The 13,975-nt window shown below is 38.4% G+C and overlaps 1 protein-coding gene across 1 annotated transcript; it reads right to left on the reverse strand.

Annotated features, from left to right (window-relative positions):
• Positions 1-484: 484 nt before the first annotated feature.
• Positions 485-13,140, reverse strand: LOC127635755 (ubiquitin carboxyl-terminal hydrolase 25-like). Its single transcript, XM_052115982.1, has 11 exons — positions 13,047-13,140; positions 12,632-12,856; positions 12,151-12,290; positions 11,253-11,423; positions 10,545-10,640; positions 9,156-9,334; positions 8,423-8,501; positions 7,542-7,621; positions 7,108-7,231; positions 2,382-2,577; positions 485-1,992 (listed from the first exon to the last, which is right to left on the reverse strand). The coding sequence occupies exons 1-11, from the start codon at positions 13,138-13,140 to the stop codon at positions 1,814-1,816; spliced, it is 1,563 nt and encodes a 520-aa protein (XP_051971942.1). The 3' UTR covers positions 485-1,813.
• Between the last annotated feature and the right edge of the window lie 835 nt (positions 13,141-13,975).

The following is a 13,975-nucleotide window of genomic DNA, read 5'->3' on the forward strand; positions in this document are numbered from 1 at the left end:
CAAACCTCGTTAAAGGTGAAAATCAAGTACTATCGCGAGATTAGCGAGGTCAAGGCGCTGGTTTTTCCCGCGGCCTACCGATTGCAGTGTTTGGAAACAAAATTACGTCACTGGCAGCGTTTCCTTCCTTCCAAATCGACTTCTATTTTATTCTAAAGGATATGACCATAAATAGGATTTTCAAAGCGTAGGAGTGCTGGATATGGCTTTACTGAAACAGATGAAGTTTATTAATCTCAGATTGTACCTTCACATTTGTGAAATAATCTGGGTTTTTCATGATGAATGGGAGTAATAGATTGCAGTAGGCATCACTTTATTTGGTTAAAAACTATATGACTTGTTTTCCAAAAGATGCCTAAAAATGTATATAGATTAATTGTATAATACAGGTCTTTGCAGAATGGAAAATTTGAATAAAGAAATGGGTGTGGTCCGAATGTGGCTGTTGTCAGACACTCCTCCACCAAAGTTCTCACTTGGGAAAGTGTTTTAATTCAAAGAGAATCATGCATTTATAGAGGGTTTTGGTTTCTTTATTTGTGTCAGCTTTGTTTAAGAGCTTTTTAAGTCAAATGCACTGAACAAGCTGCTCTGACCAAAAACAGAAAATAAAATGATCACACTCTTAGACAAACATAATGGTTTAGGTATGTAAAATGATAACACCCATCCAAGAAACTTCCACCAGTGTCAAAGATAAAATTTCAGTTCTAGTTGATGCTTGGCATCAAATTTCCAATTACACTAGTGTGAACAGCTTGAACAAACTTAAAAACAAAGCATTTTAACTGCACATTATACAATGTCTGCACATGGACTGTTAAATACAGATTTAGTATATTACTGTATCCTAATCCATTTTCTTTGGGAAAGTAATAGCGTTTCTACCTTTTTACTTAACACCTGGCTATTTCTTTTTACATTAAATGTCTTATGGTAAACTTAACTCAAGAAGACTATATAAAGGATTTAGGTGCAACCAAATCTATCAAAATGTATGGAGAAAACATACTCTGTTCTCTTTGAAATACCAAAAGCAGCACAGTTTCATTCAATGCAAAATTCAATAATGATTAGGAACATTTAAAAAAATATATATCTGGCCTAAAAGAGCCATAAATAAAACTTTATTCTCTCAAAGTATTAACAAGCCACAGTATGTCCCGTGGCCGGCAAACACAGCACTTAAAACTTGTATTGAAGACCCAGTCGTCAGATCAAAAGACCTGTTTGAGAACCTCCAGCATTTTGTTTCATCGTCCTTAGGAAAAAGCAACAACAACAACAATAAAAAAAAAAAAAAAAATGCAATAACACTGTAACAAACTTAGGGCGGGCAGAGCAGTAAGTTGTTCAGACCCTGAAGTGAAAAGGATTGGTGGGGGGCAAAAATGATAACATTTAAATAAAACAAAATATTCAAATGAATCCTAAACCTCGTTTCACAAAGCTAAAGCTGCATGCTCCAATGTCACAATTTCAGTTTCCGCATTAAATGGATAGTTCACCCAAAAATGAAAGATCTGCCATCATTTGTGAGTTTGGAACAACATGAGGATGAGTAAATGATGATAAAATTGTCATTTTTGGGTGAACTATCCCATAAATGCTTTTTTCTTCCACAATTTCACACCTTTATTTCTGTTGCATTAGCTTTAAAATATAACAAAATTCTCAAAATAATATTAACAATACAAGAAGGGTAAAGATCAAATCTCTAGCAGCAAAAGATAGAGGACAGGTTGGTGGGTTTGGGAAAGCCCTGCTTTAAGGAAGGCGTGTTAGTGGAGGGAGAGGACAACAATGCAGCTCATCTGCCATCTGCAGGGGTCCGACTCAGGGTGAGCGACATCATGACCCGGCTGTAACGCTCGCACAGCTCCAGCGTGGAGTAAGATGGCAGTTTGGGTGGGTCATGAAAGCTTTTGATCTCAGTTGAGCAGTCGAGCAGCTTGGGAAGAAAGTCAGTCAGCTTCTCCTGGAGATTAGCTGGGGGAGAGCGGGAAAACAGCAGGAGAGAGTTTGAGCTGATGTCACAGTCTGTGAGGTACAGTGTGGATAAACCAGCACCTGTTCTCTCTGCTGAGGCATTAAAAATAGCTCAAATCCTTACATCTACTTAACATAACTTATCATTTACTTAACATAACTATCCTTTATGACATTTAAGTCTCTGTTTTATAGTCCGCTCTCCAAAAATCTGATCACATAAAAATGTAAAACACACCTCTCTTCATCAAACCCCATGATTTCAGGTACAAATGAAGTACAACCAACAGTATTAGTGACGCTTGCCTTACAAAGCATTCTACGGAAGTGTGTTGCGAATGCTACTTTACATACCAGCTAGTCTATGCCTGTGTTTAACGTAGACTTACGTTCCATTTCCTGGCCCAGATACGAACACCATCGGTTCCTCATATCCTCCACGGCCACCATGTCTTTCTCCTCCATTTCGTCCACCAGCAGCAGTGGAATACAGGCCACCACCAGCTCATTCATGATAGTAAGACCAGAGTTCACCTCACTCTCCTCGCCGGTCTCAAAAAGGGCGGCTGCATGCTCGTTCAACTTCTGCAGGACAAACACAAAAAGGAAACAAAAGTTACATTCACTTTAGACGTGGAAGGCGACACGAGAGAAGAAATTCCAAGCAGAGATCATTTTCACCGTTTATTTATTTTAGTAATTTTTTGGTGTTTGATGAAAATGTCCTTAAAATTTTGTCAATATTTCATAATATCAAATTCATCGATTTTAGACAAATTTACTTATGTCATTTAATTTTAATCACCAAAAATATCATTTTAGTTGACAATAATGTGCAAAATGACAAATCAGTATCAAACTGTAACAGAACAAACATTAACAAAATATTCATTATAATTTTTTAATACAATTTTAAAGATTAATATGCACAGGAAAACTGTCCTGAAAACATGCGCTCCTGAAATAAAAAGCATATCATTAATCTACTGATGTAGAAATTACTCTAGGTTTATACAGTTAAAGGGATAGTTCACCCAACATTTTTTATTCTCTCATCATTTACCCACCCTCATGCCATCACAGATGTGTATGACTATTTCTTCTGCCAAACGCAATAATTAAAAAAAATTACATTTCAGCTCTGTTGGTACTCACAATGCAAGAGAATGGTGACCAGAACTTTGAAGGCCAAAAAGGCAGAATAAAAGTAATCCATAAGACTCCAGTGGTTAAATCAATTTCTTCTGAAGTGATATGATAGGTGTGGATGAGAAACAGATCAATATTTAAGTCCTTTTTCAACTGTAAATCTACACTTTCACTTTCACATGCTGGTGTTTAAATGACTTTCATTTTTACATTGAAGATTGATTGTAATAAAGGACTTAAATATTGATCTGTTTCTCACCTACACCGATCATATTGCTTCAGAAGATATGGCTTGAACCATTGGAGTCATACGGATTACTTTTATGCCCCCTTTATGTAATTTTTGGATCTTCTGAGTTCTGGTCACCATTTACTTGCATTGTGTGGATCTTCAGAGCAGAGATGTTCTTCAAAAAATCTTAATTTGTGTTCTGCAGATGAAAAAATCATACACATCTGGGAAGGCATGAGGGTGAGTAAATGATGAGAGAATTACAAATTTTTGGGAGAACTATCCCTTTAAGGATATTGCATTATGTGCGTTACAAGTAGCCTGTTTTAAGGAAACAGCATATTTAAAACACAAGTTTCACATTCTGACTAGCGTGTGACTTAGTTAACCTGTTAATCTGCTTAATTCGTTTATGTTGTGATATAGCGGATTAATCTCAGATGTAGGATGTGTTTGAGTGAGCTAATGAACCCTTTAGTCAAGTTTCTTGTACAGGTGTTCAGCTCTTTCAGATCACACAGCTCAAGCAAGGAAATCCCAAACATACTCTGACTGAAATCCTGAATCAATTCTTTCTAGATTTTTCTTACTTTAAAAATAAAGTGGTGAGTTGTGCGTGGGAAACCTCCACATGCACTATATCTCAGCAGTAACACGCTCAACAAGCCACTTGATAAGATGCGCAGATTGACGGTCTCAGACGTGGAGGCAACTGAGGTTCGTCCTCCGCCACCCGGATTGAGGCGAGTCACTACTCCACCACGAGGACTTTGGGAATTGGGCATTCCAAATTGGGAGAAAAAAAACTATGATGCCCGTTTTTAATCTCATCTTGATTATCGTTGACGAGTTAACACGGACTCTTAAGGTTTCCACACTTTTTGATCAATGAATGTCCATGACATTTCCAGTCATTCATGAATAGTGAATAATACAGGTGAAACTCGAAAAATTAGAATATCGTGCAAAAGTTCATTAATTTCAGTAATTCAACTTAAAAGGTGAAACTAATATATTATATAGACTCATTACAAGCAAAGTAAGATATTTCAAGCCTTTATTTGATATAATTTTGATGATTATGGCTTACAGCTTATAAAAACCCCAAATTCAGAATCTCAGAAAATTAGAATATTGTGAAAAGGTTCAGTATTGTAGGCTCAAAGTGTCACACTCTAATCAGCTAAACACCTGCAAAGGGTTCCTGAGCCTTTAAATGGTCTCTCAGTCTGGTTCAGTTGAATTCACAATCATGGGGAAGACTGCTGACCTGACAGTTGTGCAGAAAACCATCACTGACACCCTCCACAAGGAGGGAAAGCCTCAAAAGGTAATTGCAAAAGACGTTGGATGTTCTCAAAGTGCTGTATCAAAGCACATTAATAGAAAGTTAAGTGGAAGGGAAAAGTGTGGAAGAAAAAGGTGCACAAGCAGCAGGGATGACCGTAGCCTGGAGAGGATTGTCAGGAAAAGGCCACTCAAATGTGTGGGGGAGCTTCACAAGGAGTGGACTGAGGCTGGAGTTACTGCATCAAGAGCCACCACACACAGATGGGTCCTGGACATGGGTTTCAAATGTCAAACGTCTTACCTGGGCTAAAGAAAAAAAGAACTGGTCTGTTGCTCAGCGGTCCAAAGTCCTCTTTTCTGATGAGAGCAAATTTTGCATCTCATTTGGAAACCAAGGTCCCAGAGTCTGGAGGAAGAATGGAGAGGCATACAATCCAAGATGCTTGAAGTCCAGTGTGAAGTTTCCACAGTCTGTGTTGGTTTGGGGAGCCATGTCATCGGCTGGTGTTGGTCCACTGTGCTTTATTAAGTCCAGAGTCAACGCAGCCGTCTACCGGGACATTTTAGAGCACTTCATGCTTCCTTCAGCAGACAAGCTTTATGGAGATGCTGACTTCATTTTCCAGCAGGACTTGGCACCTGCCCACACTGCCAAAAGTACCAAAACCTGGTTCAATGACCATGGTATTACTGTGCTTGATTGGCCAGCAAACTCGCCTGACCTGAACCCCATAGAGAATCTATGGGGCATTACTAAGAGAAAGATGAGAGACATGAGACCAAACAATGCAGAAGAGCTGAAGGCCGCTATTGAAGCATCTTGGTCTTCCATAACACCTCAGCAGTGCCACAGGCTGATAGCATCCATGCCATGCCGCATTGAGGCAGTAATTAATGCAAAAGGGGCCCAAACCAAGTACTGAGTACATATGCATGATTATACTTTTCAGAGGGCCGACATTTCTGTATTTAAAATCCTTTTTTTTTTTATTGATTTCATGTAATATTCTAATTTTCTGAGATTCTGAATTTGGGGTTTTCATAAGCTGTAAGCCATAATCATCAAAATTATATCAAATAAAGGCTTGAAATATCTTACTTTGCTTGTAATGAGTCTATATAATATATTAGTTTCACCTTTTAAGTTGAATTACTGAAATTAATGAACTTTTGCACGATATTCTAATTTTTCGAGTTTCACCTGTAAAGTAAATGATTCAGACAGATTCACTAATAATTTGTGAACATGTTTACTCATTTGAAAGAACCAATTTATAAGAATGATTCTCTAACAAATCGAACATGAATATTTTTACACAAGCTCTTCACAAGACCAATATCTAGCTGGAAAAAAACTATACTATAGCTTTACTAACTGTAGAAATGTCCATTACTTTTGAGATACAACTTAATTCCCTGAGTATTCCATGCCCGTGGGAACCCTAGAAATCTGTATGTCTAAAAAAAAAATTCAATCAACAGCCACCACAAGCCTTTGTCTATTTAACAGTGTCCTCCATGTTCGAGTGTCCTCCATGTACAAGACTGTTCCAGACCATTTTTATTGACTTAAAAGCTGATGTTCTTGCTGAAGCACATAAATGCTCTGAGCTTAAGCAGCAGTAAACTCATTGACCCATTTCGCCGCTCTGTTTTGGAATTATCAACTAGCTACAATGCGCAAAAACATCGCAGTGCATTAGCCATGTCAGTGTTAGCAGTATTTTCAATTAAAAGCAAGCAGAGGGTAAACAGCACAGCTTGAGAAGTAGCCAAGGCCTCTGCAGTGCTCAAAAAAAGGTGAATCAAGGACACCGATGTGCTTCCCACTAATGTGTTTACACTCAGAGCACTGCATGCTTCCTATTCCAGGACTGATGATTACAATATGAGCACAATGGCTGTATGGGGGTCATCGGGTGCAGGGAAGAGGTACTAGACATAGACACTCATACAGGGAGAATGGCAGTAGATAGGAATCAAAACTTTGAAAATTGATTACAGTTGATTTTGTGACAGCAACAACTGGGCCTTTTTAAACCTTGACTTTTAGATTTTAAATCTGAAATGAACTTGAATGGCATTATTCAAAAGCTTTTGAAAAACTTCCATTTCCCACAATCGAAAGTTTGACTGGAAATGAATAGTGCTTGGACTGGAAAGATAAAATATTTATTCATAGTTGCGTTACAAAACTAAACATATGCAAACTATTGCCCCTAATGAACACAATAGCTATCCAGATTCGTCACCGGTGCTGCATGAAAAACACTATAGTGTTTACATCAAAGTGAGTGCAGTGGTTGCAGAGATTTTACTTTGTATTGTTTTAGCACTGATTTGATTGCAGTTTTATTGTTTCTCTAATAACTGTTGGGAACACAATTTGTGCTGAAACAGATGGTCATAAATCAGGGCAAATATGGGGAGGATAATTCACTCACCAGCAGGCACTCTCTGCGGTAATGGGCGATCAGTTCCTCATCATGGCCTCTGTATGGCCCTTTTGCCAGGAGCTCTTTGTTATACTGATAGGCGTAGATCAGGTATATCAGCGCTTCCATGTAACTGCAGTGAACAGAACAAGAGCATCTTAATACTGCACAACACTAATTCCTAATTTAAATACAAACAATAAAAGAGGCAATTCATTTTTACCAATAGAATAAATGTATGCCAATCATTAAATGGTTAGTGTTATAGGTTTCTTGAAGCAAGCTATGCTATGAAGTGAGGGTATTTTGCCATCTAGTGGTGATATGACAGAAAAGAGCTCTCCTGAGGGCTGTGTCAGTGTTTGATTCTTCAGTTTACTCATTTTCAAAGAGAATGAATGTCTTCTAAGGCAAGTTTAAGAAATAAAAGACTAAAGCTTCACCTTTTCTTTAGGAATAATTCCAGGCCAACCAACTGGAAAGCTGTCGTCTCACGGAAATTCCTGTAATCCTGATGCCACATCTGTTACCAAGAAAAGCGTAAATGAAATGTTTAATTAAAAAGAAATTAAGAGGAAATCACTCACTTTAGTCAACATGAAACAACATTTGCAACACATTTTTCTCACATAATGTGACATATTTAGTTAATACTCAGTTAAACGTATTCAACAAGACACATTGTCCTTGCAATAACATGCACCAATGTTTCCTTTACAATAATATCAGGAACATGCATTGAAAAAGTAAATTAATTTCAGGTCATTTTCGATTTTTTAAGTAAAACACCTATATGTGGAAAAAGTGAAAACAGAAGATCCAATGGTGTCCAAAAGATTGAGTCGTCTAGTGTGTAGTGACTACTAGTGCGTTTATTTTATATAATGTTTTTATTGCAATTTATATTGTCAGCAGAACAAATTCAAGCTCAATTTTTAAATATATATATTTTTTAATTTGCTTTGTTTTTGTGTGTTTGCTTTGTCATCTTTTTGTTTTAATGAAAGCAAGCACCTGAGCTAGTATGGACTCTGGAAACCTGATGATCCAAATTATCCAGCACGATTTAAGAATGTCTCAAAGACCATGTGTGCTTCAATGGAACAAGGAAATCTGACCTTTTGTATAAAGTGATTTATGTGCTCATTTGATTAGTGATGTGCTCATTTGATCCTGTTCATTATATGATAAAGTTTCTTTGTTTTAAACTGTTTAAAATCCTAAAACTTGCTTTATTTCCCAATTTAAATAAGATTTTCATTGTGGTCTCAGACATTTGCATACCACTGTTTGTAACCTCTAACCATCATTACAAACTGCTCACCTCGTATTCCTCCATGTTCACTTCATCAGGCTTAATGAGCTCCAGTTTAGCACGTGCCACCTTCATGATGCTCTTACACCTGCAGGGAACAACAGGGCCACCACATTAGAGCTCTGGTGTGACTCATGAGCTGCTCTAAGAGACGAGACCTGGAGCTGAGTCCTCACAGGCCATGGCCATGAATCATACATTATTACCCAAAACAAAATGGAAAAACGCTCTCTGGAGCGTCACATCTGAAGTCGCTCTTGCATCAATCTAATTACGTTGCTCAAAATAGAGGAAAAAGAAATCAATGTCCTTATGAATATAGATCACGTCCCACACTGGGGCGTGCAGTCTGCTCTGGTGATGCACAAGACTGTGTACCGAGACTAAAGGCTGTCGGCTAAGCAGACAGGAACCTGTTCGGTAACACAATGATCAGAAACCGCGGCGGACGCTTTGATGAACTGATAATGACTGTGACTGTGTTAGTCTGGAAGTTTCAAAAACAGAATTGGCCTTTAGGAAAGGACAAGGCTCGAAACATGTTCCATTCCATCAGGCTGATTGGGGACCGGGCGTGCGTTGTTCCAGCCCGGCCCCACCCTCCTCCACTCTACACTGACTTTATGGTACAAATTCTGTTCATGAGCAGGCAATTAATGCAAATGTGACAATATCTTTAAAACAACCATTTAATTTTCATTTTGACTTTGAGAGATGGTTTGGAGAGAGATATAATTTGTACCTCTCATCAAAGCCCAGGTTTCTGTCTGCAAACTGCATGAGCAGAGTTCTCTCCAGGATCTTTTTGGGCGCCTGGTTCTGTATGAAGTAAACAATGACGTGCTGTAGACGGTAGTCCTTCTCAGGGGGCGTTTTTTCCTGAGCAAGCCTCAGTAAACGAGTGTACTCCACTTTCATTGCCTATTAGAGAGACAGAGGGAAAGACAAAGAAAGCAAGAAAGAGATAAAGACAGAATTAGATACGTGGCGAGACGTTAAATAGTGAACAGAATAGAGCAAGAAAATTAAAAACCTCACAAATTCAATCTCTTCATCCAGACAAGATCATCAGAAAACAAAATTTAGTGCACCTTAAATGTGATTCAGACATGGTACCTGAAATATGTGGTAATATTCAGCTAATATTCACAATTGTGGTGAGAACAATAGCATCTCAGAATGCTTTTCTGATATGCTGGTTGGCCCTGTTTTGGCAGCATGGGGAAATACACAATATTAGGCTGGTGGCTTTAATGTTGTGGCTGATCGGTGTGTGTTTGTGTATATATATATACCAACTATATATATATATATATATATATATATATATATATATATATATATATATATATATATATATAGTTGGTGACGTGAAGTGAATCAGTTAGTCATTGTTTACATGACATATCATGCCTGATAACTGGTAGTTCTAAAATGTAACTATCGGCACGTTTACTCTAAAACCAATATATCTACCTCTAGTTTGTATATTGTGTAATAGTGCATAGGCTACCAAACAATATTTGTTGAGAAGTAAAAATACTTTTAATATGTTAAGCTGATAGTGGATGGCAACATATTGCCCAAAGCACCTTGAGGTGTGTTTTTCCATTTCGGCAAAACATTATAAAGCATAACTCAAACACATTACATTTGGTAATTACCATTACCAAAATAATAAAACAAGATATGGTGAGTTTTATGCAACCTGCAGACAACAAAACAAAAAACATAACAAGGTCAGAAGTGTTACATACAGTTTTTCAAACATACTTTATTTGGTTTGCTGGTAAAGTTAAAAGATAACCTGGCATAATCTACAAGAATAGTTAGCCTGCAAGCAAGCAGATTTAAGAAGTTGGATGCGTCACCCTGTTAACAAAGCTGATAAACTGGGTTTAGGGCAAGTTATCCTGAATCCTATCCAACTAACCAATTAATCCATTTTCTAATAAGTGGATTCTTGTGGATCTCTGGTGTTTATAAAAGCATATTCTCCAACCTTCTACAATCTGAAGAATAAAATATTGTAAAGCTGAGCTCAGATATAATGAGATGCTCAAAGGGAAGGGGTGAGGTCAAACATTTAATGAGATGCACAGGTTTGTGTGGCATGCAGCAGATCTTGTACCTTGAAGAAGGCAGTTTCAGGCCCACACTTGTCATAAACACTCCTGGATTTGCCAATGGCCATTATGACACCCTGCATGTTTGGGGTCATCATTGCCTGCCCAAGGAGGGAAGGATGTTACTACATTGACCACACCTCCAAAACTCTCACTGGGCAGTCCGCGGGCCAATCACACCACAGCTAAGCCACTAGCCAATAAATGCATCTCTCGCGCATACGTAGGCCAACCCTCTGAAATTAAGGAGTTAGATTCCAATAGAAAAGCAAAATTTTCATCATGCCCACAGCACTTAAATCTTCAAACAAAACTCAGAGAATCATGCTGCATTATTGTGCCTTGTGTTCCTTTAACACAGTTTTCAAAGTTATATTTAGCTGTGTAGTTGTGAAAATAATTAATATAATGATCTGATGCTCATGCTACAAGCTAATGCTGTATGAAGGGGAAAAAACTAAATTAGGCAAAGAGAAAGGATGTTGCTTATTTTTAAAACATGGGGCTACTCTTATCTTAAAGTCATTGACATGGCATGACTGCATGGAAAAAAGAAAGCACAGTTAGTAGTTTGGGAGCATCTTGCAAATATTGTTATTCTGAAATGGGTTTGGCGTGTCAAACCGGGTCATAAAGGCGATGCTGGGAGTTTTAGGGCTGCACAGAAACTCATGACCAAACACCCAGGGGCTTTGAGCCTCCAGGACGTCTACCTCGTCATCATAACCTCCCTTCTTCGACTGAATGACGAATGTTCCTACATTAGGAATGGCCACCTCCACCACCCGATGGGCTGCGGGTGGAGCAGAGGTGGAGTCCTCTTGCTCAGGGTCAGGGGGAGGGCAGGGCTCAGAGGACACCTGGTGGTCAGGATGAGATGGAGACTGAGAAACACAGAGAGAGAAAAAGAGAGAGGGAGCTCGCCAGGAGAGAAAGTGGAGCAAAAGAACAGAGAGAAAGTGTGCGTTCTCATGGGGAAGCAAATCCAGTTCATCTTTCTCAGCACAGAGTAAGCGTACTTTATTAATATTTCAATTATTTTGTGACAAATATCTATTTTTTTTATACCAGATAAACTAATTTGTTCTAGATCTGATTAGGTGCTTTAAAGATGCTAAATGTGTGTCATCTGGATGGAGAAAAGAAAGTGCAAATGTTGCTTGTGATAAACTCTCGGAACCACAACATTTTCAACAGAGAGGAAAATGATGACATGCTGCATGGACAGAGAGCTCCTTTGAACATCTCACAGTAATCAGAATCAAATATATTCAAAGACAAAGATGCTCATTAGACAAATGAAAAAGCATGAACAGCGTGAGATGATAAGAAAAATTCTTATTTCACATCTTGAAATCTAAAGAAACAATTTCTACTACCTGTAGACATAAAACTTAATCATATATTGCAAAATAATGAAGAGCAGAATGCTATAAAACACCTCTAAAGACTCTCACAATTCAGAAAGTATATTTTTAATGCAAAACCATTCAAAGTGTTTTTGAGTCTTCCAACCTTCAGTCAAATAACAGTGAAAGTGATCGCCAAAGAAGTTGACCCAGACCTAGTTATTTATACACACTGTATAACAACACTGAGAGTGTGTCTTACTGTGTTGAGTAGTGCCTCTGGGCTCTTTTCATCATGTTCAGTTGCTGCTTTGCTGATGGCTCTCTCTGTATCCTCCTGCAGGTGTTTGGAGTCTCCAGTGGGTGACTGCTGCTCCATGTACTCTGGGTCCTGCTGGGAGTCTGCCAGGGAAAGCAAGGTATAAGTGAAAAGTGCATTTTATTTTTTCCTACTTAAATTGTTGTTCAAGTTTCCATGCACCAAAACCAATGACCATTTCCCCCTTAGAATTATACAGACTGCTTTTGCCACTACTTTATGTAAAGACCTCTGTTATGATTGGCCAACCTTTTTGCATGTGAAATGACCTAGTTTTGTAGTAATAATGCCCACACCAAGTTATTGAATACTGAATAAGAGTTGATATGCAAATATCAGCAGAAATACGTCGATGTGTCATGGTTGTGACATCTAACACATATTTGTATGCATATTTGGACATGGGCGAGATTAAAAAGCTCACCTGTGTTGTCTGGAGGGCAGGGCTCTGTGCTCATGGGCTGGGTGGTCATACTTGAGGCTGCCGCCAGAGCCAGCTTCTCCTGCATGAGTTTATGGGCCTGTAGAGCATCCCACTCCTCCATCTCCTTTTCAAAGAGCTTGTTATCTACCTCCACATACTCCTTCAGGTCAGGAGGGAGTTTGTCCAAACCGCTGAGCATCTGCCCTGTCTCTTTATCAAACTCCTCTAAGAAAACGTAAAAGGACAGTCAGCAATTCACACATGCACAATAAGTGATATCTTAATAACAATAAAGATTAAATTAAATTGGACCCCATTAAAGTTATCATAACCTTTCATCACAATTTAATAATTTTGTTATGCCTCTGCTGATGTAACCAAGGCCAAGTGAGCAGGGAAAAATAATATTACTAACCAATCCAATAAAGACCAATTGATATAATCAAGTCCCATACTGCATTAAATCCCACTGAATATTCTGTCACTTGGAAATGTGTAATAGCATGCATGATCGATCACTCAAACATGAAAATTCTCTCATGATTGATTCACCCTCCCTGCATCCCAGATGTGTATGATTTTCTTTCTTAAGCAGATCACAAATTAAAAAGTATAAAGTGCAAGTGAATGGGTGCCAAAATTCTTAAGTACCAAAATCCACATAAAGGGAGCATAAAAGTAATCCATATGTCTCCAGTGGTTAAATTCATTTTGTCATCAATTTTTATCCCAGCCCAGCAGGGGCGAAATGCTTGAAGAATGTGAATCACCAAAAATAGGAGAAAGTTAAGGAAAAATAACTTAAATATTGATCTGTTTCTCACCAACAACTACTATTTAGCTTCAGAAGACATGGCTTTAACCACCAGAGTCATCTGTTGCCCTTATGTCGATTGTGGAGCTTCAAAATTTTGGCACCCATTCACTTGCATTGTATGGACCTACAGAGCTGAGATTTACATTTACATTTATGCATTTGGCAGACGCTTTTATCCAAAGCGACTTACAGTGCAATTATTACAGGGACAATCCCCCCGGAACAACCTGGAGTTAAGTGCCTTGCTCAAGGGCACAATGGTGGTGGCTGTGGGGTTTGAACCAACGACCTTCTGATTAACAGCCCTGTGCTTTTGCCACTACGCCACCACCACTCCTTGCTGAGATATTCTTCTAAAAATCTTTTTTTGTGTTCTGCTGAAGAAAGAAAGCCATACACATCTGGGATGGCATGAGGGCAAGTAAATTATGAGAGAATTAAAATTTTTGGGTGAACTGTTAGTTTAAATGCATTGCCAATACCCCTTCATAATGTCTTTACACATTTCACATCAAATCCACTCAGCC

The sequence above is a fragment of the Xyrauchen texanus genome, chromosome 43 (assembly GCF_025860055.1).
Source record: "Xyrauchen texanus isolate HMW12.3.18 chromosome 43, RBS_HiC_50CHRs, whole genome shotgun sequence".
Classification (NCBI taxonomy): domain Eukaryota; kingdom Metazoa; phylum Chordata; class Actinopteri; order Cypriniformes; family Catostomidae; genus Xyrauchen; species Xyrauchen texanus.

Bases quoted from the DNA above. Each gene is read 5' to 3' on its own strand.
- LOC127635755 (XM_052115982.1), bottom strand. From the start codon at position 13,140: ATGCATGCTATTACACATTTCCAAGTGACAGAATATTCAGTGGGATTT. The intron at 11,424-12,150 runs GTAAGACACACT...TGTGTTTCTCAG, and splicing joins CAGAGGCACTACTCAACACA to TCTCCATCTCATCCTGACCA. The intron at 2,578-7,107 runs GTGAGTGAATTA...TTTGTCCTGCAG, and splicing joins ACCGCAGAGAGTGCCTGCTG to AAGTTGAACGAGCATGCAGC.